Source organism: Quercus lobata, chromosome 10, assembly GCF_001633185.2.
Source record: "Quercus lobata isolate SW786 chromosome 10, ValleyOak3.0 Primary Assembly, whole genome shotgun sequence".
NCBI classification, from domain to species: Eukaryota; Viridiplantae; Streptophyta; class Magnoliopsida; order Fagales; family Fagaceae; genus Quercus; species Quercus lobata.
In genome coordinates, this window is record NC_044913.1 from 2,567,565 (window position 1) to 2,587,876 (window position 20,312).

At 33.4% G+C, this 20,312-nt stretch overlaps 1 protein-coding gene across 1 annotated transcript; it reads left to right on the forward strand.

Moving 5' to 3' along the window:
* Positions 1–528: 528 nt before the first annotated feature.
* Positions 529–5,359, forward strand: LOC115965710 (F-box/LRR-repeat protein At5g63520). Its single transcript, XM_031085010.1, has 10 exons — positions 529–834; positions 960–1,067; positions 2,017–2,109; positions 2,219–2,338; positions 2,712–2,813; positions 2,892–2,931; positions 3,157–3,306; positions 3,692–3,873; positions 4,389–4,510; positions 4,663–5,359. Exons 1-10 carry the CDS (start codon positions 634–636, stop codon positions 5,057–5,059), a joined length of 1,515 nt encoding a protein of 504 aa, XP_030940870.1. The 5' UTR covers positions 529–633; the 3' UTR covers positions 5,060–5,359.
* The last annotated feature ends 14,953 nt before the right edge of the window (positions 5,360–20,312 follow it).

A 20,312-nucleotide genomic window follows, 5' to 3' on the forward strand; every position in this document is an offset into this window, starting at 1 on the left:
GTGGTAAGTTATGATAAAAGTTGTAGGATTTTTTTTTTCTTTGTGTGGCCGGCATTTTTCATGACATAGGTTTCAATGTCCAATCAAGGATAAGTAATGATAATAACACTAAAATTGGCACAATTTTATACCATAACTCGCTCTATTGAGAGTGTGGCACAAAATTGGCATTACTCGTGCTTGGTCTTTGTTGTTAAGTGTTAACCACATTGCTTATGTCACGTAGAATTCCATTCAGGTACATAAAAGTTAATTGTACTTTATTAATAAAAAAATAATAATAGTAAGTGACATGGGCTTCAAAGTTCAAACAATCGTATTTTTTTTATGATAGGACAAACAATTGTTTATATATATATATATAAAATAATAATAATAATAGTAAATGACACAAGTTTCAAAGTTCAAAAAATTATATTTATATATAAAAAAATAAAAAATAATAATAGTAATAAAAAAATCCACGTGGCTGGACTATGTTATTACATAGTAAAAGCAGCCGTGAAGAGTAAGCCAAAGCGTATTGTCTCTAGATTTTTTTTTTTTTTGGTTTTTCGATTTCAACAACTAGTGGCAGAGGCAGAGACTTCTTCATCTTCATTTTCTTCATCATCGTCGTCGTCGTCGTTGAGAATGAGCAAGACCAAAACGCACCGTACGACGCCGTGGTTCGATGAGATAAACGGCGACGTATTGCAGAACATTCTAGAGAGACTGCCAGCGGCGTGGTTCGCATCAGCGACGTGCGTTTCGAAGCAGTGGAACAGAGTCTGCAATCGCATCCTCTCTCGCCCTAAGCTCGCTTCTGCTCTCTCTCTCAACCCTTCTCTTGATGTATATATATTTTTACCATTTCTACCCTCTTTCTTCCTTATCTGACTCTCTCACAATTTCTTTTCTTCAAATTGGAGTTGAAACTTTTTTTTTGTTGTTGTTGTGTTTGTTGAAAAAATTGACAGATTGCTGTGAAGGAGGTTTTTGATAAGGTGTTATCGGAGCCGATTCGACCGCATTTCGCTATTGCAAACATTGGCAGTGGATTCTCCTTGATTAATGCTTTTCGCCTTGTATGATATTCATTCCACCTTAATCTTAATCTTACTTTTAACTTTTATTTTGTTTATTGTTATTATTAGTTGTGAAGCTATGGATATTACAATTCACAAAAAAAAAAAAAAATTATAAATAATATATATTACCATTTCAGTTTTTGAATTTTTTTTAATTGTAAAATTAGTAGTAGTTTTAACATTTTAATAATGCTATATATATATATATATATATATATATACAACTTGTCAACTTGATGAGGTGTTAAGGTTTTTATATTTTTTTTGGAGAAACGTGGTATACCTTTTCGAGTATCACACCAGGTTATTAGGGAAGATTCCTTAAGGGAGTAGCCCAAAATGCTTTCGAACTCATGATGTTATGGATATCATGAGGCCTTGAGAATCTTTAAGCCAGGCCCTTGGGATTACGAGGTGTTAAGTTGTAATTGGTGTGAATTGTAATATTACTTTTTCAGTTTCATATCGGCTTACCACCCTAATCTTAATCTTACTTTTAATTTAATTATTATTATTAGTTTTTTTTCTTTGATTTAAGGAATTTATTTTTAATTAACATTTATTGTCATGCAAGTTCAATTTTCAACAATGCTATATTTCAATTTTTTTTTTTTAAAAGTTGTGCAACATAACTTTTCAGTTTCACGTCCGTGAATCACAATATGTCAACTCAATAATAGTGTAAAAAGTTGTGAAATTTTTGTGTCCCTAGACTTATTATTGTTAGCATTTTGACATTTTCCAGGTCAGCACTTTGCAACATATGAAATTACTTTAATAGAAAATGGATACAATTTATTTATTTATTTGAATTTTTCATGAACTGAATTGCAATTTTTTAAATATGAGGGACAAATATCAAACTTGAACTAAATTTAAGGGATGAGCAGTGTGTTTTAGCTTTTTTAAAGTGTGACTTAATTTTTTGTTAATGCTTATAATGCAGATAACAAAAAGATTGGGACCGAGTACTCCGCTTATTGTTTCTATTGCTAGTGGATTAATTGGAAGGGAAGCTCTTACCAATGAATTTAGAGAGGTTTCTATCTTCTTCTTCTTCTTCTTTTTGGGTTGGGGGGCTGCTTTTTATTGATAAATTGTCATCTTTTGATGATTTTCTTTTCCCGTTTACTTAAATGTTAATGTAGGTCAAGCCTGATAGTGAAGGTGACGGTTACGTAGAAGATATAGATACTGGCATTGTTTTCACCCTTGGCTATGTACCCGGATTAAAAGTTGATGCTATCCCACTTCTACGAACAGCAAAGGTGACAAATTTGGCTCCAAAACATGAATTTGTGGTTATCTCTAATAGAGGCTTTATTGTGGAAATATTGATATTATGTTGAAATAATGAATTCATCACAAAATGCCCTTAAAATAATGAATGCATCACAAAATGCTCATCTTAGATGATGTGGCAGGGTGTGCGAGATATTTTGGATACAACGTTCAATTTTGAGAGAAAATTAGGAAATTAAGCAAGCATGTCAGTTTAGATTAGATTAAGATCGGTGGACTTGTACAACTTTTTTTCATTCATTATTTTTTAAGATATGTGTTATATATATATATATATATATATTTAGGAGCTTTTGAGTAGTTTGAGGGCATTGACATTAAGAAATATTTGGATATTAGGAACCTCAAGTGGCAATGACTGACAAGTTTTTGAAGGATATCAAGGGTTACACAGCCTCTGTTTCAGGTTGTACATCCCCAGTTGGGATTATAATGTTTGGAGTAAGTTCATCCTTCTGTATCTTTAGAACTGTTCATCCTTGGTTGTGTTGCTAACATGTGATGTGGACGGTTTTATAGGAAAGGCTTGTGGACTTGAAACCCCATATTGATGTGTTGGGTGAGTATTTATCTGCCAATTCAATTTCCTTATTTGCCTTTTCTTGTATTAGACTTTCTTTTAGAGGAAAAGGAAATTAAATCTTTGTTTGGTGTATGTGAAAAGTCATGTAATGGAAGGTTTTCTTTGTTCCTTGGAAGATTTTTACTATTACTAGTAACTTTTGATGAACTGCTATGTGGCAAGCTCATGCTTGATTTGCTTATGACAACTTGTGTATTGCAGATTATGCTCTGCCAGAGGAAACTGTCATTGTGGGTAATGAGAGAGGCAAGTTTCTATACAGAAGTGGGAATGAAACTAGAAATGTCAGTGGCAGGACAAAATCAGATGCTATAGCTCTAATATTCGCAAGGGATAAAGACAAGTCTAGTGGTATTATTTCTGTGTTATTTATGCAGTGCTCTTTTTTTGATATAACATTTTCTAACATGCACACCTTTTCTATTTTTATGTTTAATAGATTTATGGATAATTTTGGGAAATAGAAATTAAAATATATGTACAATTAAGAGGAGAGGGTGCTTGGTGAAGCTCACCTTTGTCACATCAATATTTTCCCTCTTTTATGTTTTTAGGTCTTTGTTGCTCTTATTAATATAACATTTCTGTAAATCTTTTGTTTGTTGCTTCACATTATAAACTTGTCTGTATTCTATGTACATACTTTCTTTTTGCTCAAAGTTGTGATTTTCTATCACTAACGTCTCTCCTTTTTTTTTTTTTTTTTTTTGCCCTTGGGTTTTCTGTAAATTATAAGGTATAGGGGATATTCAATTCCATGTTGCATTGTCAAATGGTGTATCAGCAGTAGGTCCCATATACAAGGCAGCTTCTGTTAGAGTGAACAAAGCTGATTGCACTACAGGGCTCACTGCTAAAAGGGAAGGAGACATGGATATTCTTGATGGTCAAAGAATTCTAGATGATATCTATGATGAGGTGCATTATTTTCAAACAATAAATTTGTGGTTGAATCATAATGTTGTTTCCCCATGGTTTCTGTTCTTTTGAAATCATGGGACCAGGAGACGATAACCTTCAACTGCTTCTCTTATTTCTCCATTTATGTACTCAAACATGGAGACTATGTTGATGCTTTAGAAGCACTTGAAATGAACATGGAGAGTATATTGATGCTTTAGATGCCCTAGAAATGAACATGGAAATTATATTGATGCTTAAGATGCACTTTAATACTTAAAGAAATGATTTACTAGAGAGTATAGATCATCAGTTCATTCTTATGGATATTACTGGTTTCTTCAACCATTCATTTATACTGGTGATAATAGAAGCATGTGTGTTTTGTGGTGCAAAGATCTGCAAACCCCTGCACTAACTCACATATTATAAAATTTAAGAATGATTTATATAGAATGAGATATGTAGACTTGTGTTATGTCAGTCTGTCTCTTTCTATATGTTTGCTTCTTATAAAATGAAATATGTTACAGATGGAAAATCATACTGATGAGTCCCCTGATCTGTACATTGGGGTTACAAAACGAAGAAAGTACTGTATTGAGTCAGAGAAATCGAGGTTGATAACATCCTTGGCGCTTCATGGAGTTATAGAGTAACTATTCGAAACCGCTTCTTAAATGAATAGTTTATTTATTGGGGTTTCTTTTGTTGCCACTTGACTAGTATTATAGTTAACTAGTTCTTTGTTGCATTCATCTTTTAAAAAAAAAAAAATAACATCAGAAGTATGTTTGCTATAAACAGAGGAAATGAAGAGTACCTTTATGTCAATGGTGTTAACATCAAAACTGGTGATTACTTCCAATTCTACCATTCAGATTCCAATTTCGCATTATCCTCATCTAGTGATGCCTATGTAAACCTCAAAAGCTTGAAGAAGGAAGTTTTTGGAGGGCTTATTTTCGCATGTTGTGGGCGCGGTGAGTCATTCTTTGGACGCTGCAACGTTGATAGCTCTCCACTCTTGGAGAACTTTCCTGGGGTCCCATTGGCTGGAATATTCTGCTGTGGGGAAATTGGACGTGGCCCTTCAAGTTTGATTGGAGAAAGCTACAAGGAGAAGTCTGCCCACTGCTGTATGCATGTCTTTAGCACTGTTTATCTAGCGATGTCATATACCTCTGCATGTCTAGAGTGTTAAAATTTTGTGCCAACAGAACCCCAGGAAAGTTCTCCGTGGACGGCGGAGGGCAAAAAATAATATTCTGTTGAACTTGCAAAAAGTAGAAATTTGTGGCAGCCAAGCTGATCATGGTGGCCTATTATATCTGCTTTGACTGTAGCTATGTTTTTGTATAAGATGTATCTTTTTTTATTTTGTTAACAGAAACATACATTAGGTTCTTGTTTGTCATAAAGTTTATTTTCCGTGTGGACTCTAATATTACAATAATCAGGCCCTAGTCCCAAAATTTTGGGGTTGGCTTTGTGGACTTCAATATACCTCTTCCAAATTTTACTTGGTTGCATGTTGCTGCATTCCCCTTATCTTTTGTTGTTGCTGTTGAACTTACATTCACATTTACTTCTGAAGTCGGATCTAGAAAATTTAATACCCTGGCGTTTTACAGTTCGAAGCTGAGCTTGGTTAATTATACTGGATTATGTATATTCCTGAACAAAATCGTAGGAAATACTTATAAACGATGGTACAAAATAAACTTAATAATTTTTCCTAAGTTTTCTAATGTGGTCAAGAAAGATGGGTACAAATTTAAGGGCAGTATGGGGTGAATGGAAAAAATGTCTTTCATCTTTTGAAATTCCCATTTATTTTGGGACCAACTAAAAGCATCTCTTCGATCTTGAGAGGAATAGAAATACAAAACGTTGCAATAATCTTCTGATCATCGATGCCTTCCTATTTTTCTCATCCGAACTTCTATTTTGGTTTTTGGTGAAAAAGGAATTGAATTAAACAAAACTAAAGATTATAAAGTCTTTCATACCCCAAGCATCCAAAAATAATTGGTACAAAATAGAGGAAGGGGGTGCAAATGCAAAACAAAGCTATCACTAGTAGGAGATCATTCCTTAGCCAAAAAGTCCGTGCATTGATTACCTTTGCAGAAAATGTGGTTGATGTGAGTTTGCTCAGACAATCTTCTCTTTCAAAAAGAAATTTGTACACGAATGTAGAATTCCATGCTTGTGTATTGTGATTGTGACTCTTTCATCCAATCCGTCAAAGGCTCAAATGGTATAAGCTCAAAAGTCTCTCCAATTACGTCGCTACAAGACTTTCAACACAACTTTCATGTTTGTTTTCAAGTTTTTCCAGTTGCAACTTGCAATTGATGCTGGAAAAATGTCTTCTTTTTGGCCTCATTGATAGTGAGACAGTTACTTATTCCATTCATATGATACTTGGAATGTTACCAATAAAACAAGTGTGACAAGTTGAAAACTGAGGAAACTGCTTTCCTTTTTTGGTGGCGCATTAATTCATAAACTAAAACAATGAAAAAGGTTAGTTGACATGCTCTTGAAGATTCTAGGGAGAGTTCACTAGGTGGACACATTGACATAGTATATTTAGAGCACGCGCACACAGACATATTTGCTAGTCCAGGCATCAAACTTCTTGCTTTTATACCATGGAATTCAATGGTAGTGAATTACTCTAGGAGAAAATATCTCTTGTGACAGACATATCAATTCATCCATGTAACAATCTAACGAATAAATGTCATGTGATTAATAGTCTAATGAATGAATGTTATGTGATTTAATTATATATATATATTGGTTTGAGTTGGTCCCATCAACTCTCTTCGTGCTATAGACTCATTAGGTTATTATATAGGTGACTTGATAGTTGATATACTTACAAAAGATGCTTTCTCCCTCTCCACCTAAAAGAAAAGGAGATTTAAAAAAAAAAACCTACATACACTGCATTGCCCATTTTTAATAATTATTATTATTTGAATGCACACACGTAAGCATTATTAGTTTTTAAGGGCCTCTCAATGCTCCAACACTTAAATTTTATAATAGGAAAAGAGTATCACCTACAAATAAAATATAAACGGAGTGCATGTTATTCTCCAAAACAAGAAAGATGGTAAAAGAAAGTAAGCTGAAAATGACTTTTCATCTTCAAATGAATACTATTAAGATTTATCTAATAAAATTTTGGTCATGAAGTAGAGTCTCTCTATTGAGTAATTATTAAATACTCCAAAAGCAATTATTCCCCCTCAAGTTTCACTAATAAAATTCATAGTATAATCCACCAATATATAGTGGGTTTCACTAATGAAATTCATAGTATAATCCATCATTCATGTGAGAAATGAGAGTATTACATTATTACTCCTTGAGTATTGAATAATTTTTCTTCTTTGTTTCACTTAAGCAAAGAGATCAAATCATATTTCATATAACTTGTATACTTCTAATTTTCTATACAACATGAAAACAAAAAATAAAAAATAAAAAAAAAATAAAAAAACCTAATGCTAGATGCAATGATCATGCAATTTGTGTTATAATCTATAAGAAAATTGTTAAAGTTATGTACTGCAAATTTTACAATAAGAGGCTTACAAATTGATATCACAATAAATATGATTGATGTCACTTCAACAAAATAACAAATATTGGGGATTTTACCAAATCAAGGAGTGACAATGAGAGAACAAAAGAACACATCAAGTAAATAGAAATTAGTGATTGACTTGGAGGCACAATTGAATGTTATCCCTAGACAATATTCGTCCCCATACGCAAGTTGCTAAAGGGTTTCTATGTTGGGCTTTGTGGAGCCTAGTTGTGTTTGATCCGGTTGACGACCCGACCCGAAATAATGTTGCGTGATTTTTAATGGGAGCTTTTCTAAGGCTTAGTCCATAGAGCGGAGGCTTAGGCCTATCAGGGTTTCTATGTTGGGCTTTGTGGAGCTTAGTTGTTTGATTCGGTTGACGACCCGACCCAAAATAATGTTGCGTGGTTTTTAATGGGAGCTTTTCTAAGGCTTAGTCCATAGAGCGAAGGCTTGGGCCAATAGGCTCAAGCCGTAGCCCATTGTGAATCCTGTGCATAGGATATAAAAACTGTTGTTTTGGTGATTAGGGTTTCTTGATGTAGTTTTTGAGAGAGAGAAAAATTGTACTACCGCACTTTGTATTTTTCCCTAATAATAGTGAAATTCCTGTAACTCCGTGGACATAGGCAAATTGCCGAATCACATAAATATTGTCTTGTGCATGTAATTATTTTTCTTTGGCGTGTGTTTTCTCTATTTTGTTTCTCACAGGTTTGGAAATTTCGTGTCAATTCCCTATAGCTGGTATCAGAGCCTAGGGTTAGTTTTGAGTGGGAGCAATGGCAGAGGAAGTAGGAAAGGCATCAGGAATAGAAAAGTTCGATGGCACAGACTTCAGATTTTGGAGGATGCAAATCGAGGATTATCTTTATGGGAAGAAGTTGCATCTGTCGCTTCTAGGGGAAAAACCTGCAATTATGAAGGATGAGGAATGAGCTTTTCCTGACAAACAAGTACTGGGAGTCATTAGGTTAACTCTGTCCAGGTCTGTTGCACATAATGTTGTAAAGAAGAAGAACACAGTAGATCTGATGAAGGCTTTGTCTGGTATGTATGAAAAGCTGTCAGTAAACAACAAGGTACATCTGATAAAGAAACTATTCAATTTGAAGATGATAGAGAATGCATCAATAGCACAACATCTGAACGAATTTAACACTATCACAAATCAATTGTCGTCTGTAGAAATTAATTTTGATGATGAGATCTGTGCATTGATCGTTTTGGCCTCTTTTCCAAACAGTTGGGAGGCAATGAAGATGGCAGTAAGCAATTCTATAAAAAAGGAAAAGCTCAAGTATAATGACATATGAGATTTAATTCTGGTTGAGGAGATTCGCAGAAGAGATGTAAGTGAAACCTCAGAATCTAGTTATGCCCTAAACTTTAAGACAAGATGCAGAGGTAATGATAGAAATTCAAATCGGGGCAGATCAAAATCCAAAAATTCTAATCAAAACAGAAGTAAATTTTAGATCAGGCCAATAAGTACAATGTTGGAACTGTGGGAAAACGAGTCACTTTAGGAGGCAATGCAAAAGTCTTAAGAAGAAGAATGAAGATGATTCTACAAATGCTATAACAGAAGAGGTACATGATGCATTACTTCTTGCAGTACACAGTCTACTTGATGATTGGATTTTCGACTTAGGAGTTTCGTTTCATACCACTCCATACCGAGAAATCATTCTGATTTTGGTAAGGTGTATTTGGTTGATGGTATAGCCTTGGATGTTGTGGGTATGGGAGACGTCCAGATATTGTTGCCCAATAGGTCTATTTGGTTACTGGAGAAAGTTCAACATATTCCTGACCTAAGGAGGAATTTGATTTCTGTTGGACAACTTGATGATGATGGGTATGCAATACTGTTTGTTGGTGGTACTTGGAAGGTTACAAAGGGAGTTATAGTATTGGCCTGTGGAAAGAAGACTGATACTCTATAGATGACCTCAAGTTCAAGAGACATAATTGCAGTTGCTGAAGCAAGTACTGATACAAGCCTATGACACCGTAGACTTGGTCACATGAGTAAGAAAGGGATGAAGATGCTACTGTCAAAAGAGAAACTACCAGAATTGAAGTCCGTTGATTTTGACATGTGTGAAAGCTGCATCTTAGGAAATCAGAAAAAAGTGAGCTTCTTGAAAACTAGCAGGATACCGAAGGCTGAAAAATTAGAGTTAGTACACACTGATTTATGGAAGCCTTCTCCTGTTGCATCCCTTGGAGGTTTAAGGTATTACATTACTTTCATTGATAACTCAAGCAGAAAGACATGAGTTTATTTTCTGAAAAATAAATCTGATGTATTTGAGACTTTTAAGAAGTAGAAGACTATGGTTGAGACAGAAACAGGTTTGAAACTAAAATATTTGAGGTCAGATAATGGAGGAGAGTACATAGATGGAGGGTTTAATAAGTATTGTGATGCACATGGAATCAAGATGGAGAAGACTATTCCTGGGACACCACAACAGAATGGTCTGGCTGAACGCATAAACAGAACTCTCAATGAGCATGCTAAGAATATGAGGTTGCATGCTGGATTACCAAAAACTTGCTGGGTTGATGCTGTTAGTATTGCAGCTTACCTAATAAACCGAGGACCATTAGTTCCCATGGAGTTCAGACTTCCTGAGGAGATTTGGAGCAGTAAAGAGATAAAGTTTTCCCATTTAAAATTTTTTGGTTGTGTTTCTTATATTCATATTAATTCTGTTGCTCATAGTAAACTTGATGCAAAGTCTAAAATATGTTTTTTCAGTGGCTATGGTGATGAGAAATTTGGCTATTGGTTTTAGGATGAACAAAACAGAAAAATTATCAGAAGTAGAAATGTGATATTTAATGAATAGGTTATGTACAAGGACAGGTCAACTGTAGTGTCAGATATTACAGAGATAGATAAAAAGAAATCTGAGTTTGTTAACTTAGATGAATTGACTGAAAATACTGTCTAGAAAAGGGGTGAAGAAGATAAGGAGAATGTAGATTCATAGGTAGATCAGAGTACACTTGTTGCTGAAGTCCGTAAATCTTTCAGGACCATTAGACCTCAACAGCATTATTCACCCGCTCTAAATATCTCCTGTTGACTGATGGTAATGAGCCAGAATGTTATAATGAAACCTTGCAGGATGAAAATTCAAGCAAGTGGGAGTTAGCCATGAAGGATGAGATGGATTCCTTGTTCGGGAATCAGACATGGGAATTGACTGAATTGCCAGCAAGAAAGAAGGTTTTGCACAACAAGTGAGTATACAGAATAAAGAATGAGCATGATGGTAGCAAGCATTATAAGGCTAGATTAGTTGTCAAAGGGCTCCAGCAGAAGAAGAGCATTGACTACTCAGAAATATTTTCTCCAATTGCGAAGATGTCAACAATCAAATTGGTACTAGGAATGGTGGCTGTAGAAAATTTACATCTTGAGTAGTTAGATGTGAAGATGACATTCCTTCATGGTGACTTAGAGGAAGACATTTACATGATCTAGTCAGAAGGGTTTATTATTCAGAAACAAGAGAATCTAGTCTGCAAACTAAGAAAGAGCTTGTATGGCTTGAAAAAAGCTCTAAGATAGTGGTACAAGAAATTTGACAGTTTTATGCATAGAATTGGGTTCAAGAGATGTGAAGTTGATCACTATTACTACATCAATTTCTTTGGCAATTCTTACATCATTTTACTGTTGTATGTGGATGATATGCTTATTGCAGGTTCTAGCATTGAGGAGATTAATAATCTAAAGAAGCAATTGTCAAAACAATTTCCAATGAAGGATTTGGGAGCTGCAAAGCAAATCCTTGGTATGAGAATCATTAGAGACAAGGCTAATGGTACATTGAAGCTTTCACAGTCAGAGTATGTGAAGAAAATTCTCAGTAGGTTCAACATGAATGAAGCTAAACCAGTGAGCACACCCTTGGGTAGTCATTTCAAACTAAGCAAAGAACAGTCGTTGAAGACAGAAGAAGAAAGAGACCATATGAGCAAAATGTCTTATGCCTCAGCTATTGGTAGCTTGATGTATGCTATGGTGTGTACAAGGCCAGACATTGCACATGCAGTGGGAGTTATGGACAGATTCATGAGTAGGCCTGGAAAGCTGAATTGAGAGGCAGTTAAGTGGATTCTGAGATATTTGAGGGGTTCATCAGATACATGTCTTTACTTCACAGGTGCAAGTTTGAAACTGCAAGGTTATGTAGATGTTGATTTTGCTGGTGATATTGATAGTAGAAAGAGTACTACTGGGTTTGTTTTTACTCTGGGTGGTACAGCTATATCCTAGGCTTCAAATCTACAAAAGATTGTTACTTTGTTTACTACAGAAGTTGAGTATGTTGCAGCAACTGAAGCTGGAAAGGAGATGATTTGGCTACATGGCCTCTTAGATGAATTGTGTAAGAAGTAGGAGATGAGCATTCTACACAGTGACAGTCAGAGTGCAATTTTTCTGGATAAAAATTTGGCTTTTCATTCAAAGTTGAAGCATATACAGACAAAACACAACTTTATCCGTTACCTTGTTGAAGATAAGCTGGTAATACTTGAGAAGATTTGTGGATCTAAGAACCCGGCAGACATGTTGACTAAGGGTGTCACTATTGAGAAGCTGAAGTTGTGTGCAGCTTCAGTTGGTCTTCTAGCTTGAGGATAGGAGAATGAGTTACAGGGATGAGGGATTGTTTTTTGGAGGATTGTGATTGATGTTGGGATTGAACTAGTCTCCAAGTGGGAGATTTGTTGGGCTTTGTGGAGTCTAGTTGTGTTTGATCCAGTTGACGACCCGACCCGAAATAATGTTACATGGTTTTTAATGGGAGATTTTCTGAGACTTAGTCCATGGAGTGGAGGCTTGGGCTGATAGGGTTTCTTGATGTAGGTTTTGAGAGAGAGAAAAACTGTACTGCCGCACTTTGTATTTTTCCCTGATAATAGTGAAATCCCTACAACTCTGTAGATGTAGGCAAATTGTCAAACCACGTAAATACTATCTTGTGCGTGTGATTATTTTTCTTTGGTGTGTGTTTTCTCTATTTTGTTTCTCACAGGTTTGAGAATTTCGTGTTAATTTCATATAATGGTCTTTCTTTCGACAAAGGAAACATGACAAATTCTACTTGTCATCATTGGGATTATTGAAATTGTTATTTTAAAATCATTCATACTCTTATTCACATTCAAGTGTTTATTGGTCTTACTAAAACTTCAAATTTTAACATTATTCACATTCACTTTAGAATCGGTGTTAGTTACACCTCTAACCCAACATTCTTCTTCAATTCAGTGATATTCTCTGAATTGATCTAAAGTGAGATATTCTGACATGTTATTTAATATTTTCACATAGTTAAGAAAATCACTCGGGAAAATGTTCACATACTCTATCACTTTAAGAGTTTAAATTCCCATCCTTTAGATTTTGTACTTCACTTTATAAGATTTAAACATGTCAAAAGTTCATTCCTATTTCTCAATTCAAACAAATTCGCAACACATGCAAATATTCTAACAAAGAAACTCATTAATCAATTTGAAGTTCAAAGTGCCCATGAACAAGAAATTTGTACCTTCAATGTTCAAACTATGAACATGGCTTTTAATGCATTCACAATGTGAAAGAATCATCACCTTGTCTTGCCAACAAAGAAACTTGTTTCTTTAAGCCTTGTTCTATTGAATCTTCATTGTGATCGATTTATCATTTGAAGAACTCTTCAAATCCAAGCCAATTGCCCTTTCTACCATGTAAAACTTGTTCCATCAAAGCAATCCAATTTCACCAAACCATGGTTCAACATCTTCAAAGTTGTACCATCATTTACTCCTTGTCTTGTAGAAAATATTATCTAAGAGTGTTGGGAATTTTATCAAATCAAGGAGTGACAGTGAGAGAACAAAAAAACACATCAAGTAAATAGAAATTAGTGATTGACTTGGAGGCACAATTGAATGTTATCGTTAGACAATGTTTGTCCCTATACGCAAGTTGCTAAAGGGTTTTTACAAACTTGTCCCCAAGATACAACCAAGTTTATTGGATTCTACAAATAGCAATTTCGGAGAATATTTACAGGATTTCGTGTGTTTCTTTGTAACTTACTATTTTAGGGAAATAATCATTTTTCAAGTGAACATAAGCCTCTATTTATACCCATAGGGTTATATTCCATCAAAAGGCATGTATGGAGAATTAAAATGTTTCATAAAATCATTTACAATGCTTGAAACTTCTTCAAACTCTCTGAATAGTCACCAAAAAATTTTGCAGAAAAATCCCGTTCACGATTTTCGATCGGTCGAAAACTACTTTCGATCGATTGAGTGTTCTTTTCGATCAGTCGAACAGGAATTGAGTAGCGATCGAGACATCCAGAAACTCCAGGATTTTTTCTTTACCATTTCGATCGATCGAGCCAAAGCTTCGACCAGTCGAAATTCTTGGAACTTGAATTTTCACAAAGAAAATTCCAGAATTCAAATTTTCACTTTATTCATTTTACAAATGAATACTCTCCAACTTTATATCATTATTACAACCTATCCATGTATATACTTATATATACAACAACAAATAGGTGTTTAAATTACTATTGGTGATTGGAAACACATTAGTTGATACTTTGTATGACTTATGTAATAAAATTTGTAATATTTCTAACATCACTCCATGCCAATAAAATAAGACGTCGCGTATACTCTATTGGATGTTGATATTTAATACCTTGAAAATGCCAGTCATGCAACATTCAGATTTGTATATTTTCAATTCTTCTCTGAAATCTAAGAGCAATAACTTTCTCAAAAAAAAAACATCTAAGAGCAAATTTATGCATGGTATTCTTTTTTTGTACGTGCAAAAACTGGGGGAGTGGAGAGAAAACAAAAAGAGTAGTAAATATGCATTGCAGAAGTACTGCAATAGTTTCCATTTTCACTAAATTGATTGCATTGCTTTCACGAGTAACTTTCAAAAAAAACGTATTTGGGAATGTTAATTACTTGTGGTTCCTTAAATGTATCCTCCAGATATTTTGCTTTTTGTTTTTTGATGAAAGAATTTTAGTTCATCAAAACTGAGTGATACAACATATTACAAAGATGCAGCCTTGCTGCAAACAAAGCCAACAACATTCTTAAACTGTTAAACATAATTGTATAAGCCAGCTTAATTTGCTATAAAAGAATCAACAGGCTTTATCCTACAAATCATGCTAAGCTATAAATCTATAATATCCGAAAATTCCCTATATGGTGAATGATAATGATGACTCATAAAACCATATCAGACATGTTAGAGGCCATCAGCACCTATCATCCTCGATTTTCATTCTAAGCACACTCTTATAAAAGAATTATTAAAGAAATCAACATGGCATGGCGGTGTATATATATATATGACCACAGAAAAAGCAGCATATAAATAAGGTTTATTTCAAGCATACAAAATATATAAGTAAATATGATATTGGCACGGCTCAATCAAATTAAAGGACCCAAACCCTTGGGAGATTTGATTTGATTGAGCCGTTCCAACATCCCAAAAATTTTCATTATTTACTTACCCCTGCAAGAAGTTGATACTAATGAAGGATGAAACACTCAACACATTTATGTTCACCTCGATTGATCATGTTCTTGAGTAATTTGAGCTTGTTGATGTACAAATCTATTCATGTTGCCTAGGCATGAAAATAGATTGGAAGAGAAAAATGAAAACGAAAACCGAAACCTACTAGCAATAAGCAACTATTAGCAGCAGCCGGGTTTGATAAATATGAATGGGATATAAGAAAAAGAAGAAGGAAGTGAGAGGTAAATATAAAAGGGGTTGGCAAGAAAACTATGGTTGGTTGAGACGTCAGGGTATTTGCTTCAATTAGAAGACCTTTAATTTATATAAAGTTTTCCGATTAGGTCTTCCACCAAAAACAGTGGTTGATGACATCGTCAAATAATGCACATAAGAAATTTCCTTTCATCACTAGTATCACCAAATTCATTTCTTGTAGTGTTTCTAATGGTGTGCAAAAATATTATATTCTTTTTCATGCATGATATTGTCTATAGTCCTGAATTTGCAATCAAATTACTTTAACTTCAGAAAAACTAGAACAAGTTTTCATCTGGAATATATTTAATTAACTACAAAAGACCCGGCAATCCAATTACCGCACCCGTAAAGTCACTTTGTCGATGAAAATTTTCAAATCCTTTTGTATCACCTCCACCAAAAAGAAATATTTGTATCTTGAACTTGAACTAATGATAAAAAATAATAATTATAAAACATCAGGCCATAAGTTTCACATCCTAACATATTATCTCCACCCTGTCATATATCACCGGCCCACATCAAAAAGAATCTATTGGCATGTAAAGAAAGATTGTCATGGAGCGTGAATTCATAAGTTTCAAATAGTATAGCATCTTTTTTATATAAAAAAAATACAAATATGAGTAATAAAACTATTTAAATATTATTTGTATTTAAATGCATCAATGTGTGTGGCCTATTAGTGTTAATTACAATATGCAAAAGACCATTGAGAGGTTGAACTACCAAACTATGAAGGCATGAACCAGCCAATACTTAGTAGTTAGCCACATGATAATGATGCTTTGAGAGTGGGATGATTGCATTTTCCACATCATATTGTGGTGGAGGGTCCCATATTATTAACAACAACAAAAATAATACGCTACTACCATGTCTCTATATTGTCCTTAAGATTTTTGTCCAAATTGATTGGAAGAACCATGGTGTCATATTTTGATGTGTACTTGGATACAATTTGCTGATTGCTTTTTTTTTTTTTTAGTTTAATGGTTTGGAAGGGGTGACTTGTGTGACTTTTCGACTTAGGTGTAACCATAGTAACCCTTAATTGCTCTCGAGCTAAGACCTCATTTTGATGAAGTGTAAGGAGCACCAACACGTCACTAATGAGGATTGCTGATTATTTATTTGCGGAGAGTACTATAAAAGAAAATAAAGGAGAAAATATGTATTTTATATCTTATTTTAGGGATTTTCAAACCCACTTAAGAGGGTTGTTGAAAAGTGTTTAATAATATCATATAATTTAGTCATTAAATGCGTTTGGCAAAAAATCCAACAACTAATATGGAGCAAATTGTAGAATTATATATACATTACAATTATTTTCTAAAATTTTGTTTTTGGGTGGGGAGGCTTTTTATGGTTCATCCATTCTCTCCACTAAAGACACAAAGAAGAAGCTTCCTACCATTGGAACACATACCTAATCTCTTGTCCTGTCTTTCTCACTACATAGCTCATATAGTTTAATTAAGAAAATCAATCCGTATGATCCTGAAAATGAAATTAGGTTTGATCCATAATGTGTAAAAGCACAGCCGTATATTCTGCCATCAACTTCCAAAGTAACCAAAGTTTGACCCTCAAAACCCAAAGTTTTAACTCTACTGAGATTGGTAATCATTTTTTCTTGTTGCTCTTGGATACACATGCATCTTTCTGCTCAAAGTTAAATGGATATTTCGGCCCTAGGTCACAGCACCACAAATCTAATACAGTTTTCATATTGATATGAACCGATTCCTTGTTACTAAACCTCTTTTTTGTTCCAACCAATCTATTGTTTTAGCCATGTTTATTACACAAGTTATTTTACACACATTAAAAAAAAAAAAAAAAAAAAAAAACTGAAATCATGACTTAAAAGTCATGATTTCAATTGCTTTTTTGTTTGTGTATAAAAAAGTCATGATTTCAATTGTTTTTTTGTTTGTGTATAACGTATATTCAACAAGTTTAATCTTTCTTTTTCTTTTTCTTTTTAATTTTTGTGGGTGTCTAGAACTCTTAAAGAACCTAATTAATCCCTGAGCATATTCCTTTTTATTTAACCTCTTTTTTGTTCATGAATTCATTGTCATTTCTTAACTTAAATTTAAATACGCTTTGTGCGATAAATGAATTATAAAACAGAAACGTGTCCAATCAATCTATTTTTTAGCAATGTTTATTACACAAGTTATTTTACATATGTAATGTTGTTCTAGTAATGCTGTTTGTATTTTTTGAAAATACGTATGAGTAAAAAAGTGTATGAAAATATGTGTAATGTTATTTAAACACTAAAAACTGTTGTTCAAAATACACTACCAAACACCCTTAACCTTTTTGTTTTTGACCAATGTGGATGTCTAGGACTCTTAGGGTACGTTTGGTATGCTGTAATAGTTACTGTAATGGAATTGTTATTCCTGTGTAATAGCAATTCGGTCATTTGGCTGCATCTTTATTACATGGATTATTTATTACATTGAAATGACCATTCTTTAAATTGAAGAATAGCTATTCCTCTTTAAAATGGATGTAATAGCTATTCCTTAGTATATATAATAGGTTTTTAAATTAATATATTTTCAAAAATATAAAGTTTCCTTATACATCATCTTTTACAAGCTTTCCATATGTAACAACCAAACTTATGAATAGTAATAATTATTCTATTACAATGTCTTCTATTCCCAGTAATAAAGATTACTATTCCTAATATAATCTACATTCAGTGTACCAAACATACCCTTAAAGTACTTGATTAATCCCTAAGTGAGCATATTCCTCTGTCACATTTATATTGGATAATTGGAGGAAGCACTTCATTGGGATGAACCCAAGTGTTGGCGAAAAGACAACCCAAAAATCCTTCTGAATCACATTAGTGATTAGACCTGAAATCAAGTAGGCCTAAATCACTATGGCTAGTCTTCTTAAAATAGTTTCTTTTAGTGGAGGAAGTACACCCTTTTACGGGTGTATATTTCCTTCCTTTCACAAGTTGGTGGGACCCATAGTTGGTGGGTTGCATCAGATGTGAGAGGAGAGAAACATACACCCATTAAGAGGGTGTATTTTCTCCTTATAGTGACATTTCTCTCTTATAAAAGATTAGGAATAGTTCTAGAATTACAAATTATTTCATGATTTTTTTGTTATAATTCTGATATGGTAAATTATGAATGGTTAACCATAATTTTCACATGAATCATTCATTTATTCTTCACCAATCACACTTTACCACATCACAATTGTTGCAAAAATTTGTGATACTATACTTTTCCAAAAGATTAAATGGCGATGGGTGAAAAGATAGTAACATTAGAACACTAGCATTGGGGGTGTAAAAACCTCTAAGTTGTTATTTTACAATCTAAGCCACCCAAAACCCACTCCATTCGGGTTTGTAAACTTAAAAAAATTTGCAACCTATGAATAGTAAGGTTGCATATATGCAATCTTACTGTTCATAAGTTGTAAAAAAAATATTATTTTAAATGTGGTTGTGTGTGAAGAGAAAAAGTGAGCAAAGAAAAAAGAGAGAAAATAATACTTTTTATTATTTTAGTAGGTAATTTACATTATTTTATTGAGTTGTATGTAAAAATAAAAATTGAGATATAAGATGAATTGTAAAATAAATTGGTAAAATAAATAAAATAGTGTTTAATAATGCAAAATAGATTTTTTATTTTTTATTTATTTTTTTCATCCCGATGATAATGCCCTTACCACTCAAAGCTGTATAATTTCGTACCACTAACAAATAGCTCGTACAGAAATATGTACTTTTGGCTTCGGAGTGGTGGATACTACGTAACAATCAATCTTTCTTTCACCATTTCGAATCAATCTAGTCCATATAGCGATGTGTCGGCATACGTATTCCTCCAGTCCTAGAAAGTAAAATCACAAAAATTCTAGGATTATGGGAATCATCTTTTGACATTCCTCTTGCATTAAGTTATAAACAGAGAACCCAACTTCAGGAGATGGTAAATCAATTAAGATTTCTAAGTTTTTAATAGCCAGTTTAGACAGAGGTGAGGGAGAAAATGGGCAAATGTCCCTTTAAAAAAAAAAAAAAAATTCAGCATTTTACCTAATTTTTCAAATTAATTAGGGAAATGCCCTTCTTTTAAAACTCGATTTTCTCAAAATTGAGTTATTAAAAAAAAAAAAATTCTGAAGCCCTATAATGACGTTTTAAGGAGCCTATAGTGATGTTTTGTAACTCGATTTTCATGAAGTCGAGTTACATGCAATTTTTTTTTTCTTTTTTTTAACCTATAACTCGACTTCATGGAAATTGAGTTACAAAAAGCCACCATAGGTCCTTAAAACGTCACTATAGATTCCTTAAAAACGCTACTATAGGGCTTAACTTGATTTTGAGAAAATCAAGTTTCAAAAGAGGAACATTTCCTTAATTAGTTTGGGAAAGAGGGCAAAATGCTGGATTGTTTTTAAAAAAAGGGCAAAGGTCAATTTTTCCCAGAGGTGAGTGAAGTAAAATTAGCCAGTCATAAAGTAATTTCATCGTTAAGGGTCTGTTTGAGATTTACTTATTTTGCTAAAATTGAAAACTTTTTATTGAAAGTACTATAAATAAAGGTAAAAGTTAGCTGAAATAGTATAATTAGACTTATAAATAGTACCCAAAAATACAGTGAGACCTATAAATAATAGCAAAAATAAGTTAAATAGTAAAATAAATTGACAAAATTAATCATGTCTATTCTTAAAATCTTATTTATCCATTTTAAAATGAGTAAATTAAATTTTGTCTCATCATCGTTGATTTAAATAAATATCAAAATTGAGATAATTAACTTTTGTTTATATATTGATGCCGAAACGAAGTACAATCTACTCATTTCAAAATGAATAAATATGATTTTAGGAATTCCATGAATTTTGCTTTGAAAATACTTGAAATTGCCCTTAAGAACTTTGAAAGATCCTAATCCCAATCCATCATAATATCAATTTGGATTTCGGGAG

Bases quoted from the DNA above. Each gene is read 5' to 3' on its own strand.
- LOC115965710 (XM_031085010.1), top strand. From the start codon at position 634: ATGAGCAAGACCAAAACGCACCGTACGACGCCGTGGTTCGATGAGATA. The intron at 835-959 runs GTATATATATTT...AAAAATTGACAG, and splicing joins CTCTCAACCCTTCTCTTGAT to ATTGCTGTGAAGGAGGTTTT. The intron at 2,932-3,156 runs GTGAGTATTTAT...TGTGTATTGCAG, and splicing joins ACCCCATATTGATGTGTTGG to ATTATGCTCTGCCAGAGGAA.